Source organism: Meleagris gallopavo, chromosome 1, assembly GCF_000146605.3.
Source record: "Meleagris gallopavo isolate NT-WF06-2002-E0010 breed Aviagen turkey brand Nicholas breeding stock chromosome 1, Turkey_5.1, whole genome shotgun sequence".
Classification (NCBI taxonomy): Eukaryota; Metazoa; Chordata; class Aves; order Galliformes; family Phasianidae; genus Meleagris; species Meleagris gallopavo.
Window position 1 is genome coordinate 94687066 of NC_015011.2, and position 18697 is coordinate 94705762.

Sequence of the window (18697 nt, forward strand, 5' to 3'; positions counted from 1 at the left end):
AAATTGTAATGTTTTCCTATTTATTTTCATTATTTTATGTGTTCAAAAATTATTTATTCTGAATGAATTCATTCCCTGTTTTTTTTGATTGTTTGTTTGTTTTTGTTTTTGGTTTTGGTTTTTTTTAATATATAGACTAATGGAGCTACATACTTCCTCTTTTTTGATATCTTTGATGCTGTTCTTTGAAGCAGATCATGAAAAATGTCATGGCAGGAACCGCATGAGTATAGTTGATTTCTTTCACTTCTTTTTTTCATGTTTTTATTCAGTTAATTAGGCTTGTTCCTTATTTAATAACGTTTGAAGAAAACTAAATATCACTGTCTTTTTTTTTTTTCTCTGCACATGATTCTGATCAAGCATCTCAGGGTTGTTAATGCTTTAATTTGTTTAGAACTTGCTTAAAATTATTACTTTGTTTAACCTTCTCTGCAGTGGAAGATTTGTGAGCCAGTCAGAACTTCTCTTTCAGTCCAGTTGTAGACCCATACGCTCTGGTGAAAAGTGACAAAATAGCTGTTTGATATTTTTCTAATCTGTAAACCCTAAGCTCTAAATGGGAGGCTGAATTATCTTCTGGTTAATTAGATCATAGCCTCTTGTGATTTATATTTTTTAGTAAAACTCCTGGAAGAGCCAAAATTCTAGTGCATAAGTGCCACACTTCGTGCATCATAACAGATGTCCTTACTTCTAGCATGACACCACATACAATAGGATCTATATTAACCTAATCAGAAGTAAACATCTATCTACTGCACTATTTAAAATATATTTGATGCAAAAAGAGGGCAAAGTGAAAAAAAGTAACTATAATCTCTCTAACACACTGCTTAGCATTAAAATGCTTGCATTACAATAACATCTAACTATTGTCCTTCTGATTTTTCCTGACTACCTAAGGCTTGATCTTTTATTTTCAGACTGATGTGCACCCTGAGGAGGACCACTCTCTTAGGCTATGTTGCCTCCCAGCCTTGTGTCCCTGTCATCTATCAGAGGTTACCACATTTGAACCATTTGTGTAGGCATTCCTTAACTCTCCTCTGCCAAAGAAAGCCAAATTGAACTTAAAGAGTATGAACAGTATGCCATTACTAGCCTGATGCATTTAAACTGAAATGAGGAGCTGAATGCCCACCCAAGCAGCTAACTCTGAAGATGGGAGGAAGCAGTAATAAGCATGTGGGTGAAGGCTGGAAACATTAACCTCTTATAGCTGGCACAGCTGCAGCCAAAGACAAGTGATCAAGCCCTTGTTTCATAGATAAGGATAAAACAGCAAATGAACACAGACAAAATATTACATATCTTGTTTAAAAGGAAAAAGGCCACTAGTGCAAAGGAATTCAGATGTGAGCCTGAAATTACATCCTTGCTCATACAGCACAGATGTTCTGTAAAAATAAACTTGCAACATGCAAGCACAACTAGTGAGTGCAAGATGAAGAACCTTCATGCTTACTCTCTTGAGTAAAGAAATGTGATCATGAATTCAGAAAGTTGACTTGAAAAAATATATATAAATATATACACTAAAAATTCTCTCTTTTATCCCTTCATGAAAATGAAGGAAAATAAATAGTACTGACCTAAATCAGATACGGGGCAAATACAAATGATATGTCGGCTCCCAAAACACATCTTTCAATGCACCTAATATCTGATTACAGCATGTTATTTTTTTATGCAGCCTTTCCAGGAAGAACTGCTGAGCAGTGTCAGACTCTATAGTAGATTTAGTGTGTGCAAATGGAGACAAGGATGAATCCAGTAATTCATGATTTAATTTCCCATGGGTGTTAAAAAGGAAAACTGGCTGAACTACATGACAAATCACACCATGGTTTCTGGAAAATGGAATCAAAGTGTCTTGCAGGAGAGACATCTTGCATCTGGATTTACCAGTGCCTCTTATGCCGGACAATCAAACACATCCATGTGAGGCTATGAAGTTGGTCTTCTCATTTCATATCAATAAGAATATTTCATAGCTGTTCTGAGTGGGAGAAAATAACTGTTCAAAGGAGTAAAGAGTCAGGACCTTCAGATTTCCTCCAGAGCAATGAACAGAAATAATATTGCTGCTTCTCCAGTGGAAAATGCCATTTTGCACTATGATGGATTTACTGTGGTACAGCAGATCCATAATAGGCTAGCCTGATTGATCAGACTACCCTGGGAGGTATCATATCATAAGGAAACTACAGTAAGCATTGCAGAGCTGTTTCCATTTGCTGATATTTTGGTGGGGAAAAAAGGGAGGCTGTTTACATGGGCTTTTTGATTCAGCTTTTTCTCTGGATCATTAAGAGAATAAAAAGGCAATAAAAAGATAACCACAGTGGTTGAATACTCTTCTGTAACCTTAACTCTAATAGTCTATCCAAGGAATTACGTGTAAGTGCTCAGTTTAAGTGCATATGTGACCTAATTAAGCTAGGAAAATATAACTGACAAGGGATTTCTCATCCTGTTCTTTTATATTGCTCCGGTAAGGAATCATATTTAAAAGCGTCTGCATGTTTGAACTCCTTTGTGCATGTATGTGGTGGAAACTACTTCCCAGTGGGCCTAATACAAGTTGTTTTAGTTTACTGAGGCCATGAAGAACACAAAAATAAAAAGGTTAGGAAGGATTTGTGTCAGTTCAAGCAAAACAGTGTATTTTAAGAAAGTAATAGTTTGGCCAAATTTGCTAAATAAGAAGAAGAAAATTAGAGTTTTAACTATTTTTAACAATGAAATAACTGTATTTTAAGGATGATTACATCTAACCAAAGTCAAAGGTCTCAATGACTTGTAAAAAGCTGAAATTTCACACTGTGATTTGTTGTTGGCATAGGACTTTACTGCAGATTCTTTTCTTCATTCCTAAAAGGTAGTATTTCTCATGAAATCACTCTGTATAGAAAGCTGGCAGTTAACATTTCTAACATTTGGAGACATTTATCAAGAATGCAAACATTTTAGCAAAGGATAAATTTTGTACAAAAATGATAATAAAAATTTTTAAATGATAGGAATGTTATGGGAAATGTATGCAGAAACAGGAGAAGAAAGCATAATAAAAAATGGGAACCCGAATGAATACTTCGGTATTATGTTGTGTGGATTTAAATAATTAGGTGGTTTTTTTTTTTTTAATTTTAATAGGACTGAGCAAATGTAAATACATTCTTTGTTCAGAATATTTAAAAGGAAGTTCTGCTTATCTTTTGGGGTTGTTGTTAAAAATTAAACATAAGGAGCTTTACAATTATGAACTAAATTATATTTTGTTTTCATTCATTTATTCTAGTTGATAAGACTGGTTGTTTTCAAAAGCAATAGTCACTTTACCTGTATTAAATTTCACTTGGCTTATTCTGATGGCATAATTAAAATTAAACTTAATCAAAATTTAATGATTTATTGAATTAAATATTGTTAACATCAGCTGATTAAAAAGACTTTTAAACATTTCATATCATTTATAATCCAATCATAGCATTCCACCCCCATGCTTTGAAAAACTTCACAGAAAAATACATTTTTGCAAGAAGAGATGCAACAGAGGAGCAGGGATGGAGATAACAGTTTAAATATGACTTTCATCATTGGAAATGTAAATGATAGTGAGGAGATGTTGCAGGAATAAAATCATCAAAGATTGCATGGCAGAATTAGTGATCTCTTAACCAAAATATTAAACAGAGCACATGTCAGTAAATCCATAGCAGAGTCAGCATTAAGAGAAACTGCAGAAGATTGAAAGTGCTGATTAAAAGCTTGCAGTATTCACTACTTCAAATCACTAACAATGAAAAGTAAGTTTTTATTTTAAATATACTGATAAAAATATCTCCATCCACCTTACTCCATGCATGTTAGAAAAACGTGAAGTGAGACGCAGGTTCACTGAAAAGAAGAACAGGCAGAGATACCCTTCATGCAGAAAGCATTAACTTTGAGTCTACAAACCTGTTCTTGTCAGGCTGGTTCCATCCAGCCTAAAACCAGCTTTATCTGCTGCTGCAACCAGTGCTTGTGCAAAACTGCCGCTGGTAAAGATCGAGTCATCTGAGGAGCTACCTACACTAGATCTATGACTAGAAAAGTTACGGTCCTCATCAGACGCAGAACCCCATCCATTTACCATTGAACCTAAAAACAAATGTAGGGGTCTAGTGAGTTGTACATGTTTGATATTTTTTTGATCATCTAAATCTTAAAGACCCACAGGAAACCCAAAGGTTGGCTAACAGAGCTTGATATAAAAGAGCACTATAAAAGCTAACTGGGATCTCATTCATAGTTTGCATTGTGTAATTGTCAATTTGTAAACCAAATAATACATATCCTCTACACATATATAAATGCCATAATAAATTCTTTTGAATGTTAAAATATTTTTCCCGGGATTGAAAGTAATGTGATGTTTTTTTTTTAACTTTATTTATTATAAAGCAATATCTACTTTCATTTTTGCAAAAAGTCTTACTTTAGGACACCACATGTCTAAATCTCAGCCGGTATGGCTGAAGTCAGACCTGGGCATCAAGAACATTCTGGAACAAGACTGGCATTATGCGATTTTCTCAACCAAAACTTTAAAATAGATGAGCAGTCTTAATGGCCCAAACAAAACTGATGGAAAGCAATCCATTTTACAGGATTGATTTCTCTTTTTGAAAAGGTTAGAAACAGACATTCAAGAGCAGAGCAAACACGTTCTTGAATACTGAGTCACACAGTGAGCTAGTGCAGACCTCACCATACCCTATAGATTACCACCACTGCAGGAGAGGAAAGCAATAACATCAAAAAATAGAGCCAGGAAAAAAAAAAGATATAAGAAAGAAAACATGACAAGAAATCTTGACATAATTAAAACATGAAGAACAAAACACTAAGAGTAGGATTCATATTTTCCACTCTTCATTTATATTTTCTTTTACTTTTTTTCATTGCAGAAAGAACTGATCAGCTATCCAATATGGCAATGCAACATATATTTTCCAAAACTATAAATGAGTTTGGATTATTTCAAAGTATCAAAATTCAGTGATTACAGATGGAGTTGTTAGTGCTCTGTACTTCTGAAAATCATCATAAATGACATTGTATAGTTCTTAAATGTCCAGTGGAGCATGAGGCGAAGAATATTCAACTACCACCAAATACCTAGCTTTGCTCCAAGTACAGACAAGACATACTAATGAGTTACCAACTCTAGCTAAAGTGCAGAGCTACCAGAATGCTTCTGGGACCTGAATTACTGCATGGCAATGCGTGGCACCATGTAGACATAGAATATTGTTCTGAGACAGCAAATCATAGAATCATAGAATCACCAAGGTTGGAAAAGGCCTAAAAGATCATCCAGTCTAACCGTTCACCTATTACCAATAGCTCCCATTAAACCATGTCCCTCAACACAACATCCAGTCTTTCCTTTAACACCCCCAGGGTCAGTGACTCTACTACCTCCAAAAGTGCCTCTTCATCTTAAAATATCTGAAGGTTGCTTTTTAAAAAGTGGCATATTGAGAAAAATCCCAATGAACCACTGAAGATCTGTTCTCCAAGATATGACACACTTGTGGAGAGATAAATCATGGACCTGACTTAACAATTTCTTTAGCAAGGTGAATTTATGTCAATATACCTAAGATGAACAGCGGTATCAGTATGTTCTTCAAAGCTTTTGTTAAGAGTTGTCCAGGAAAGTATTATTTTGTTAAAAATCATTAATTATTAAATCAATACTGACTTGCTTATGCTGCAATACAAAGCCTAAGAACAGTGGATTATTTTGTGATGCTGTAGTGACTGAATCCTTTGATGTCAGCAAAGTGGCAGGCTATAATAACAGAGGTCCATGCACTCCAAAGATACAAAAAAGAAACTGAAGAGGTCTATGGAGGTCTGACAGGCAGAAAGTGTGTTAAGTGCAACAGAGAGTGACAGAGTTAGATTCTGCTTGCCAAGAGCACACACAGAATTGTTATTTTCCAAACAGACTTGACCTGATGCAGACAGATGTAGGAAAGTCTAGACAGCAGCAAGGGAAGGCTGAATCTGAATTTCCTCGAGAGGAGGAACAAACTGAAATAACAATCAAAGTGTGATGGGACATCAGAGAGAATGAAGAGCAAAGTCTTAGCAACAGTTATTGCTGATGTATGAAAAGAGATACTAGAGATAAAACACTTCATGAAGATGTAAGAAAATGAAATGCTATAGCTGAGAACATTTTCAAACAACTGCTTATCAACACATTCCACAAAATATGTAAGCAGAAGCTGAAACATAAAAATATAACTAGATTCACAGATATCAAAGGAAGATATTCAGGTGCTGAAAATTTATGATGTATTTTGTTAGTTCCATGGCCCAAGTATTTTATACATTCTACTCTGTATGTAGATACATGACAATATATACTGAATAGGATATGTATGAGCATACATAGGTTTTCTGTATCTGTAGACAAAACAATGGATCTTTTCAATGAAATTAAGTTTGAATTTTCATTTGCTTATGTTGCTATGCCCATCTACTAACCACTTACAAGTTACACAGCACGTAATAATAATGATTGTTTGGATAGAATACTTTTGGGGTGTATCTCAGAGCAGTTGCTATATTCCATCTGCTCTTAGGAGGATTTAATCTAGTTTAAAAAAAATCCACATTTGAAAAGTGCAACAGACTAAAAATCTGCACAAGTTTCTAACACTCTCTCCAGTGAGTATTTATACACTTACCTCTCTACACACACATAGCCATGCCAGATTTTCTTAACAACACCTACCTATCAATGATCAGATAAGCACTGCCATCAGACTCCCAGTTTTTCAGGCAACCCTCTGAGGGATCTGTTCCTGACCTCCTGATCTCTCAAGGACAGCAAACACCAGCTAAGCTAGGAACAGGTTCTCTGCCCATGGGTTGAACACAGCAGATCAGTCCTTGCATGGACATGAGCTGTACTGGGAGAGGACATCAACACAGCTGACAGTTAAAGCAAACAATGATGTTACTTCTGGTTAGTGGACTGTAAGCTGAAGAAAAGCTCTTCAAAACTGCTCAAGTCAGTAAGCTAACCGTGAAATCTCTACATTTTTTCCATTGGTTTCTGAGCTATCAAGTTTCTCTATTTGTTCTCCTTCTTTCCCCAGCAGCACTCTCTCTTTGTTTGTCCTCCAGAAGCACAGATGTGGCCCAGTGGACACAAGCCTGCTTCAGCCCAGGCCAGGCCCCTCATACCTCTATGCAGCTGCCTTTATATTGTGCTCAAGGGGAAGCCTTCCCTAATGGCATCTACCAGCCTCTTGATTTCCCCAATCAGGCACACTTTTGTTTCTCTCTGAATAAAGGCAGCATAAGAGATGCTGACATCTCTTTCAGATCAACTGTGCATTTTCAGATGGAATGAAATAGGCTTTTAGTGTCTCCTTTACATGCAGCTCACTGTGTGTTCTCCAAGAACGCATTTGAGTTTTTACGCTTTTTGGCAACTGTAAATTTTACTCTTGCTGACAGCAGCAGTAAATGCTTTATGCGGAACAAAATCAACTCTGTGAAATGTTGAACTCTGTTTTCTTGCTCCATAAAATATCTCTTGGTGCTAATGCAAACAGAAAGCTCCTTGCTCTCAGGGAAAGGTGAAGGGAATAGAGGTGCCAGCTCCTTGTAGGCTGCATGCCTACAACTTTTAGTGGCATTTTGCCTACAATTAAAACACTATTTTTTCTTTGGAAGGTGTAATCTTGCTTTACTTAAGGTAACAAAAAGAAACAAGATCTGCTCACAGCAAACCTAACATTTTTGAAAATTCCACATAGTACTTCTCTGTATGCACAAAAATCTACATGCTTAAAGATAGTAACTGATGTCACTGGGACTGGGTCTGTGCTTCTGTGCTTTCTTTCTTAAAAGCACAGAGCACACGCTAACATTACATGTCTCCTCCTCTGCAGGCATTCTGGTGGAACATGACCAGGCTGCTCAGGTTTGTCAGATGTGGATGAAATCCCCAGGAGTTGATGCTGAAATCTTCCAGCTCATGTACAGGAAGAAGGCATTCACCTCCTTTAGGTCATAATTATAAAGAAAGAATGACCACTAATTTTAATGAGAGTGATTAAATAAAAGGGGGCAACAGTCATTGTGCCATTAGATAAAAAAGAATAATGGAACGTGCTGAATGCAGAATATAAATAAGATCATACTTCAATAATTTGACTTGAGCTTATGCTTTACAGTATACTTCCTCAGAGATGCCCCAAATATTAACCATATACACCTGAAATAAACACTTTTTTGAGGGAGAAATGGCGAAGTGGTGTTAAACTCTAAGTAAGTGGAGTCAAAACATGTATATGTATCTGACACTTCAGAAGTCCAAGCATAATTAATGCTTTTCATAACCATGTAATGAAAAATGAATTTATGCCACTTAGCCAAATTTATCTATGTTTGCATTTTCAATCTTTCTAGATTTTTGGTTTCCATATTGCTGAAAAGCACAACAAAAATCTTAAATTTATTCAAGCTGTTAGAAAAGAAATGCACCCAGAACATTAAGTAGTTGCTCAATGCAATAAAATACTATGATAAAGTGGCATCTTGCTGTGTCTCTATTACTTCTTCAACACTAAAATTAATTTATGATCAGTCATCAATTCATTTACATGTCGTTTTATGCTAAATCCATCCTTGCTGATGAATGCATATCCCTAGATCCATTAAGCTAGAGTAAAGTCTGTGCTTTATAATATGACCCTGCTAATTGTTACATTACCATTTTTATGAGATACAAAAACTACCAGTTTCCTATTTTCTGAGTACATATTTAATCCATGAAACACATTCTTCCTATTAAATGCAATCTGTCTAACTGCTTATAAAATAGAATCTTTGCAATAGGCATCCCTATCAAAATCAATACAAATATTGAATTCTGCCTTGATAAAATATGGCTCACCAAAATGATTTTGTGCAATTTTCAAGAATTATTTCATTTGTGCTCAGATGCAATGAATGAACAACTTTTACCACACAGTGATCACAATTCTTTTAATCAAGACTAAGACACATCAAGTAAGAGATTTTCTTCCTTGCTGAGTTATACATCCTATGGCAATCTTAATAATTTCAAATCTATATAATTTTACTAAAAAAAAAAAATCAGTTTTGTTATACATATGCAATGGTACTCTTTACAATAATATCACTCTGCTTCTATCAGTGAGGTAGGAAAAGAGCCTGTTCTAATGTCCATGCTAGTCAATGGGTTTCTCTCTCCCCTCAGTAAGTGACTGTGTATTAAAAGTCAGTAGAAATTTTACAGCTGCACTTCAGGGGTTTGTTAGTTTGCTTGTTATTGTTTGGTTTTGTCTGGTTTTGTGTTTACTTATTTCTTACATCAGAATCAGGAACTTAGTACCCTAGCAAACCATGCTGAGAACAAATCAAAATGTGGGCTTTACTTTCTTATTTTGACCCAGTCAAAACAGTCAAACCTCCTTGAGTTTTCTTTGCAGTATCTGGAAAATGTTAAGATACTGTGCATTCCTTCTCGCTTTTCATTCTGTTCTACCTGTCAACATTATGTCTCTGCCACCTGCAAAGAGAAAACCTTAATAGTGTAGATTAAATCCATGTCTGAATCTTCAGTTAGCTGTAACGAAAACTCAAGAACTTGGATGACAACCTGACTTTTAAACACTTTATAGGAGCTACACTATGTTTGTAGTGAAATTTAGCAGTTTGAGCTAAGTTCACCCAGTGCCAGCATTTCCCCACTGAGAATCCTACTTTTGTCACTGGATGAAAACCTCATCTCAGAAGTGAAAAACAAAGTACCATTGCACTCCAGGAGTGGGTATCTTCAAGTCATCACTGAGGCATGCTAACATCCTGCTCATCCTACAGTAACTCTGTCAACTTTATTCTGGGCAAGCCCGGATCAAAGAATGTCAACTTAATTTTCATACAGACACTGAACTGATAGGACATACTTAAAAATGTACAGAAAAACTGCTTCTTTAAGGTTAGCTGTTCTCATTTCTCTCAGATTTTTAATATGTTTAAAGTAAAAACATACTATGTCAATTCCTAGGAAGATGCTGGTTTAAATCATCAAAAGCCCTGTAAGAAGCAGCTTTTATTTTCTCAGTTGAAGAAAAAACAATTTAGTTCTTCAACAGTATTCTAAAAGCAATCAAGTTAAAGAAAGAGAAACAGCTTAGAAACAATGGATGCAATTTCTTTTATGCCCTCTTTAACACTAGCAAATGCAACCTGGATGGGTTAGCAGAAACAGATACACAAAATTAAAATTCTCCTTTGAAACAACTCCCCTAAATGAAATAAGCAATTTCCTTCCATCTCCTAATAAAAAAGCAAGCCCAACTCAGAAAATTGAGGTTTTGCCCACATAGTAACTAAGAAAAACAGAAGTAGGTTTTCTTTATTCCAAGAGTTTGCAATTTTATAGATCATTTAGAACACACTGGATGTATTTTTGCAAGGTTATAGTTTCATAAGTGTTTCATGTCAATCTAAGTGTTGGCTGTACCCTATTGGGGTAGCCTGTCATTTTGCTTCCTTTCCGGTTGCACAGTCCCCTCCTGCAGTGCTAGCAAACACATTGCCATGCAGTGAACCAGATCGAGGAACAGATCCAGATAGGAATTAAACACGCAAAGAAAAGAAAACAAAAAGGAAAACCTTAATTTTCAGCTAGATGAACCAACATCAAGGTGATGGTGGGAACAAGTGGGTGTGAATTTGATCTCTTTGCATGCATTGCCAGCCTACATTACCAGGTTCTACTCAATTTCTTCCAAAAAAAAAACAAAAAACAAAAAACCATCAGCAGTTTTTTAACACCCCAATAATTGAACTACTCTAACAACTAAGAAAAAAAAGCTTGATTCTTATTTGTAAAAGTATAAACTACAGTGGGCACAGAAATCTTTGAATCAGAACAGAAATACAGCCATTTCTTACTTTGCATAAGGTAGGTTGGTCCAAAATATTAGGGGAAAATGTAAATGTGCAAAACACTAATTTCCTGATTAACAATTATATCAGCACTGACATATTAATACTTACCAAATGGAAAATATGTGGCAACCTGTTTATTTAGTTATTTCTGTATTACTTGTGTAAAGCCCTTACTGCATTCCTAATGGAAACATTTCTGAGCCATTAGCGAGATATGCAAAAATATGCAGAATTATAGCCTGAAGGAGATTACACTAGAAATTCAGGCAAAGTGACTTAACATACTCATGTGCTAATAAGTTAACCTTCTGGATTCAGGGATTTAAACTTTAACTCTACAGCCTTCAGTTGGACCTGAGTTTCAAATCACAGCAGTAGAGCTACAGTTCTTAAGTCTTAATTAGATTGGCAAGCAGTCTGGCCCTAGGGTGAGCTAAAAGTCTGGAAAGTGGGATAAAGCAACACAGTATTTAATTCAACAAGGGAAAAGGAAGGAAATTATAGGTACTGATGCTCCATTACTGTCATATTCCTGCAGTGTTTTCAGAATAATAATGTTTAAATAAGGGTACAAAATCCTTGAAATTTCCAAAGTTCACAACAAGGAGAAGAAAATAAGCTGTGCTGTTGTAGTAATGCTTTAGTAAGCCAGTCTCTTTGCAGGTGCAATTAACAAGCTAGTGTTTTTCCATAGAGCTCCAAGACTGAAGAGGCACCCACCAGCTGTCAGAAGCTATGGGCACTATGCACATCTGTGTCTGCAATAAACCTGAACACTATGTATACAGTACATTGTATAGAAGCCCAAGTTCAGCCTAAGGGGAATTTGGAGATACCTAAAAAGTTCAATGTGTCCATATAAAGTCTGCATTTAAAAAAGAATGTATATATTTCACTGCCTATATTTCATCAACAGCAATTTTATTTATTCAAATTCTGTATATTAGTTCATCATACTCCTCTAGGTCCCCTTTGATGATTCCTGTTGTAACTTTCCAATGTATCCAAAGGGCGAAAAGCAGTGATGCATCAGAATAATTAAATACCTTAACTGAAAGGGAATGATTACTAAATTCTTCAACACAAAGTAGGCTCAAAATACACATTTTTTTTTCCCCAACATAAATGTTATATTACACTATAACTAAATGTTGTGCTGATCTAACTAACTATGCTTATTTTGAAGTCTTCTAATTTCTTCATGTTCATCTGTGAAAGCATTTACCCAGCAAAATATCTGAAAATTATTTAAGATAACATTTTTATGCCGCTCCTGATGAATGAAACATATATTCCAAAGCTGAGGTCTTCCCTCTCCTTTTTATGTAACTGGTTTGCTTCTCCAGTAGAGTGAACTTTTCATGAAAGCTAGGATATAATTGAGTTTTCTTTTGAATCTTTAAAGCTTTTTAAAATTCATGAATTTTCTTATCATTTTGCAGCAACACAAACTATTTTCAAATCCTTCTTTAACTTAGCATTCAATATTAACACATTTTAAATGTTACAGAAATAGAGTGGAATAAATTTTCACTTTAAAAGTGTTTGTTTGGTGATGTATTTTGCTGTGAGGAACAAGCTGGTGTTAATGTTTACTGTGTTTGGTTACCTGTCACAGAGCTGTCTAAATTGTCCATACTGGAGCCTGGAGTATGCTCTAGACCTCTCAGTGGCCTATTGATTTCTAGAGTTTCTTCTTCGATATCATCCTCATCATCGTCTGGAACATCTGTTTCCAAGTCTGAAATAAGGTTTCCAGATACATATCCAAGGGGTGGAACTGGTGCCTGAGGAGGTTGCGTATTGCTTTGGATGTGCCTATGCAAACAGACAGGAAAAGGGCATCAGAATGGATGAGAGTTTATACCTTGTGGTCAGTAGAAAATAAGCCTCTCAGTAAGCCTGAAGCAGATTTACAAAACATGCTTGTTAGCTCAAACTCAAGAAAAAATCAGTTCAGTTATTCACCATAGCAGAGTATCTGCAGACTTTTCAATAGTACATATACTGCCCCTCCTATAAGACAGAAAAGGCTGAGATTGTCCTTTAAAGGTGAGGAACTGATGTACACGGAAGTGGGAAGTCCATGGAAAAGCACAATTCTAAATCCCAACCCAGCATATAAATGTCTAACCCTACATTTCACCTTGCAAATCAGGCATTTGAGCCAAAATTGAATTTCACACCTCTGCCTGAATAGACTCAATGTTCTGTCATAAAACTCACCCTGAAGAGAAGGAAATGGCCTGTAGGACAGAAGAAATTTTCAAGTCCAATGAATCCATTATCAATAAGAAGGTTTTACTTTATTTCTAGTGGTTTAATTGACTTAATTGCAGCAGTATTAGGGAACGCATGATTACTGCATGCAATTTAAAACAAAAAAAAAGGAAAAATAAAGTTTAAAAAAAACATCCACAGAATAAGTACACAATCAAAGCCAAGCACTGGGTTTGGAGTTTCACTTATATGGTCCTCTCAGAGGAAAACAACCATCAGCTTTCATTGCAGCATTTCCTACAGCACTATAGGTACACAGCAAGCTGTGCTGGGGGACCCAGACATGACTGGCCTTGGCATAAGTGTATGTATGGGGCTTGAATTTGCTAGTTCAGCCACGTAAGAGCCCTTGGATATCTGTTCATGAGATGCTGTGACCTGATGCCAATTGACAGAATTCTGGGTGGGATCCAGGACTCCGCTGGTCTTATGCTAGGACACCAACATAACAGAGAAAACTGCAAATGTCACCTGTTTGGCTACCTAGCTCTCATACATTTTGACTGAGCTTCTGCTGCTTTTTTATTGCCTACATTTCATAAGTACGGTAATTTTCCTTATTCAAACAATCGTTTTTTTTTTCTCATAATGTTAATCTATTGGATCAGAGAATGTCATAGTAAATGTTATGTACCGCTGGAATCTCTTTCCATCCTTGTGTGTAGGCTTTAAATTGTTGCTTAGTCTGAAGCTTATTTGCAGAGCAAAGACTGTCTTTCTAATATACAACCTCTTTCTGATTAACAGCTCTTGAGTATTTTTCTATCTGGACACCAGGATCTTGGCTATGCAGTATTCAAAACACTGCGCTAAAGGGCACTGTGATCTAACACCCTCAATAAACAGCGTGATTAGCTCCCCATCAAGCAAAATACTTAAGTATATGCTTAATGTTAAACATGTGATAGAACAATTGAAGTCAATATCTCATGTACTTGTAGTTAAGCATATACTTAAGTGATTTGCTGGATCGGGGCCATAATGATTACATACTTTTCTAGTAATCTAGTAATGTGCTTTTAAATTCCTAATTGACTGGTCTCTAAATATCTCTTCAGTTACTCCTACAGTAACCTGATAGGTCTCATCTTGTTGTTTTTTCTTTCTATACTGGATAGGCTAAACTTGCAAAAGGAAAACAAAGAAATTTTCCTTCCCACTTAGGCAGTGGAGGATTTTCCTCTGACTTTGAACAGCCTTTGCTAGACCCTTTGGCAGCATGGTGCATCTCCAGCCAACCAATCACAAACCACCTGTATTTGCAGCTCTCAATATATATCCCTAAATCTGCAGAATAATAACCTAGCATGAAAATACAGGTTTTTAAGTATATTATTTTTCAGAGTTTTGTGTACAATTAATATGTCCTTAACAGAAGAGTGACGTTAAAATCTGCATATTCCTAAGTATATTACAAAGTAAAAAATCTGTATATTACTATCCCTGTTATGAAAGTCCCTGATCAATTTTCATTTTTGCAGATGACCTATCCTGTCAGCTGCTAGAGGCACTGCAACTGCACCCTGTCTCATTACCCGCTACCAGGCTGGTGCCTGCCCTTTGCAGGGTGTAGAAAGCATAACAGCTGCAAAATGCAGCAGCATTGCCTATGCAGACAGGATGTGTATCTGGGAAGCCAGCCACCTTCAGCAGCCCTAGTTTAGCTGCTGCCTGGGATTTGGGTCTGTCCCACAGTAGGCTGGGCTCCGTGTTTGGCAGCATGGCACTGTGGTGGGACCAAAGTGCCCTGTTGATGGAGTGTAGATTGCAGAGAAGCCTTCAGGCTTCGACAGAGTCCAGGGAAAACAGCTGGCTTTGATTTGGCATGGCCTTCCAACCTACCTGGTCTATTTATGGTAGCTCAAGCTGAATAACTTTGCGACTTTATTTAACAGTATGGAAAGCTGCTTCGCTTCTGGCAGTGTGCCACATGACTAGCTTCACTTCTGTCCTCTGAGAGTCTCAAGCTTTGTCTGGATATAAAAGTTTCTAAAGGACAGCTGCCACTTAGGGAACATCCAGAAAGCAACTGACCTTCACTGCATCCCCTTCTGATGCAGATGACAAGTTCCCCTTTCAATCCCCAAAGAGATCGCTTCTGTTTGTTTTACAGGGGAAATGTTACTGTGGTATTTGCTTGCTCTTCTCTTAAATAGGCATAAAGCATTCTGAAATGCAAGATACGCTCTGTAAATTCTAACTTCCTTCAAGTCTTTTCTGGGTTTTCCCTACAAATCAGAAATTTTCCTGGTGTTTCAAAATACAGCCAGATTACAAATGCATCATTCTCATGTGATAAAGAGTAAAAACTGCTACATTGCTATTTCAAGTAATTAGCATTATTTTTAATCAGAGCTTTAGTCATTCATTATTTTTGAAAATTCTATAAAAATCATGTCTTCTGCTAGCCTGAGAACATTGTGAATGGCATACAATTTGTCAGTAGGTGGGTGATAACTATTCAGTATAAGCAAAACTCCAGAAGAATATCATTTTTTTTGTCTTTTTAGTCAAGTATTATGATTTAAAAAGCATATTTCAATGTTTATGGCCTTTGCACTAAAGATACAGTTTTGCTATTTCCTGTTCATTTTACAGTTTTGTAAACATTAGCAAAATGTTGTTAAACGGAATTGATATTTATATCACTCAGGAATAGATTAATACTGTGTTTTCATTTTCCAGACTGCAAGTGCCCCCTTCAAACATTTACCATGTCTGCTTTGCTATATCAAACTGGTAGGCCCTGGTTAATTCATCAAGGTGGGCTTGAAGCATTGGCTGCATCTCCTCTCGCGGAGAAGGCGTGAGGGTTGCAGTTGACTGTTGCCCAAAGGAGATCGCAGGCGATGAAGCTACTCCTCGCACAGGAGGTGTGGGAACACGATCATCGTCTTCTTCAAGCTCATCCTCCATGCCCTGATGGAGATAGGTCTGAACAGGCAAGGGTGGACACCAACCATCACTGTCATATCTAAAATAAAAACCAAGCAAACTTAGTATATGTCAAATCTGAGCTCTGAAGTGCAGCAGCAGGTATACAAGGTTCTTACTACAGTTTGATTCCTCACACACAGTGAGTTTTAATTAATTAATTAATTAATTAATAATTTTTATTGAAAATAGGGTCATACTTGCTTCAGTTCTCCTTAGTGATTCTGTTTAATTTTTCCCACAACTACTAAGCAACTTGAGTAAGATGTGCAACAAAAATAATTACAGATCCATAATCACATGTGTGGATGGTGATAACATTCCTTCCACAATCAGCTACAAAAATGAACTCACTTACCTTCTCAATCATTAACCTAGGAGAATGTATTGAAGATTGACCTAGACACGAAAATAGGAGCATTCTTAAAAAACAGTGAGCTTTATGCAGCTGTATCACACAGAATGGATTGTGTTGGAAGGGACCTCAAAGACCATCCAGTTCCAACCCCCTGCTGTGGGCAGGATAGCCACTACCAGATCAAGCTGCTCAATAATCCATCAAGTAAGGCCTTGAACACCCCCAGAGATGGGGCATTCACAGCTTCTCTGGGCAGTCTGTGCCAGTGCCTTACCACTCTCTTGAGTGAAGAAGTTCTTCACTCAATATTTAACCTAAACTTCTCCTTTCAGTTTAAATCCACCTCTCCCTTGTCCTATCACTATCTACCTGCATAAAAAGTCAGTCTCCCTCCTGCTTGTAAGCTCCTTTAAAGTATTGGAAGATCACAATGATTTGTACTTAGGTGCTTCCTCATATCCACGTCCCCCTTTATTTGTCTGCAAATTTACTATTTCTTTTTAGTTTGTAGCTTCTATAAAAAGCAACACTTTCCACACAGTTTCCTCACTCTGTCTTTCTACAGAGTATATATGTATCTACCATGATGTGTAATACATTTATGCAGCACTTGCCCTAGGCATATGTTATGCAGCTGTGCCAACAATAAGATACACTTAATGCACAAGTTGACAGCTCTGCCAGCACCCCACCTCCTAATCAGACTTTTCTGGATTTATCTAGACGGTGCTAAATTTCTGAACACTTCCAACACAGCTCTTCAAAGTACATTAAAAGGTTAACAACTAACTACCAATAATCTTCAATACCAAGTTAATCTCTCCTCATATATATGTGTATGTTCTAATAGGCATTACATTTTTCTGGTTCTATTTTTGATCTTTCATCTTGGTGGTAAGAGATGAAGCTATATCTGATCAGGATTAGAAACAGATGTTTTATATTCTTATGTAAGCTTTGCCAGAGATTCAATCCTTTCCTGTCCCTGGCTTCACCATGAACCTTTCAGTCCAGGACTGTATTATAGTACCATTCTAGGACCCTGTCCCTTAGAGATATCATCACTAACCAAAACACGTAGGCCCTACTGCCTGTTATACCTTAAGCACTGCTTCCCCAGAGTAATGCCCTAATCCAAACACATCTTCTGCTGAGCACACTTTTGCTAACAGAACTCAAATCTCAACACTGTCTGTTCTTCCCATCTGCACATCCAGCCAGTCTGCAATCCCTTGAGTGTCTTCTTAACTCCCAGTGTATTCCCAAATATCTCAGGATAGACAGCTCTTTTGAAAAAACAAGTAGACAACCAAAGCTCTCACAGCTCCTTCACTGTCAAATCATCTCATACCCTGAAGATCATTCCCAAGCATCATCTAAGTCACTTTCCAACTTCAAGGTCTTCAAAAAGGGTACCTTTTGGTCTCAATACTGCAAACAATGCATTGAGTTACACAGCTAATTTATTGAAGTAATTTAAAAATGTTCCTTTAAGGTTCCTTGTTTTGTAGGAATTATCAATTTACCTGAGAAAAATGAATCACTGACAGTTTTCTCATGTGAGGAGCTGGGTTTCAAAAAGGCTGAGAACACCGAGACAGAGAAGTTTCATAACTCATATTATGAACAGAAGATTTGTTTTAAGCAAAGATGAAGATTTCTAAAAATTAACTAAATGCCTTTTCCATTATTCAAAAGTAGGCCATACTTAAAATTACAGATTAAGGACAGCTAAAAATCTGACTTAAAGAGCTGAAAGCCTGTGGAAGATGTAGATTGTAATTAAAGATGGTATCATTTTAAATTTATATTTAGATGTAACCATGTGCAGCTATACAGAAATATGTATGTGCACAGAAGGACAAATGAATGCTGTGTCTTAACACTAAGTATTAGGAGCTACTGGATGATTGAGTATCCGTTCTCACAACAGAGAGTTTAAAGAAAATGTTATATAATCTACATTAAATTCCATAGGAGACAGTGTATTAATAGCTTTAACTTGTCTTTCCTTGCCATATTCACTCATGACATTGACACCTGAAGGTGAAGAGACCATCCTAACTTATGCTGTTAAAAATCTGCAGTGCAATAACTCTGTTACTCTCTTTCAACTTCATG

At 36.6% G+C, this 18697-nt stretch overlaps 1 protein-coding gene across 7 annotated transcripts in view; it reads right to left on the reverse strand.

Moving 5' to 3' along the window:
• Positions 1 to 18697, reverse strand: part of ROBO2 (roundabout guidance receptor 2) — a 455306-nt gene that overhangs the window by 17886 nt on the left and 418723 nt on the right. For 4 of the 7 annotated variants that reach the window (XM_031556578.1, XM_031556589.1, XM_019620124.2 and 1 more), the window contains 3 exons: positions 15998 to 16258; positions 12614 to 12822; positions 3967 to 4149 (listed from right to left, as the gene is read on the reverse strand). In XM_031556578.1, the coding sequence (XP_031412438.1) occupies positions 3967 to 4149; positions 12614 to 12822; positions 15998 to 16258 (653 nt within the window). The remainder of the gene's footprint in view (positions 1 to 3966; positions 4150 to 12613; positions 12823 to 15997; positions 16259 to 18697) is intronic. The other 3 variants (XM_031556595.1, XM_031556582.1, XM_031556590.1) reach the window with 1 other exon arrangement.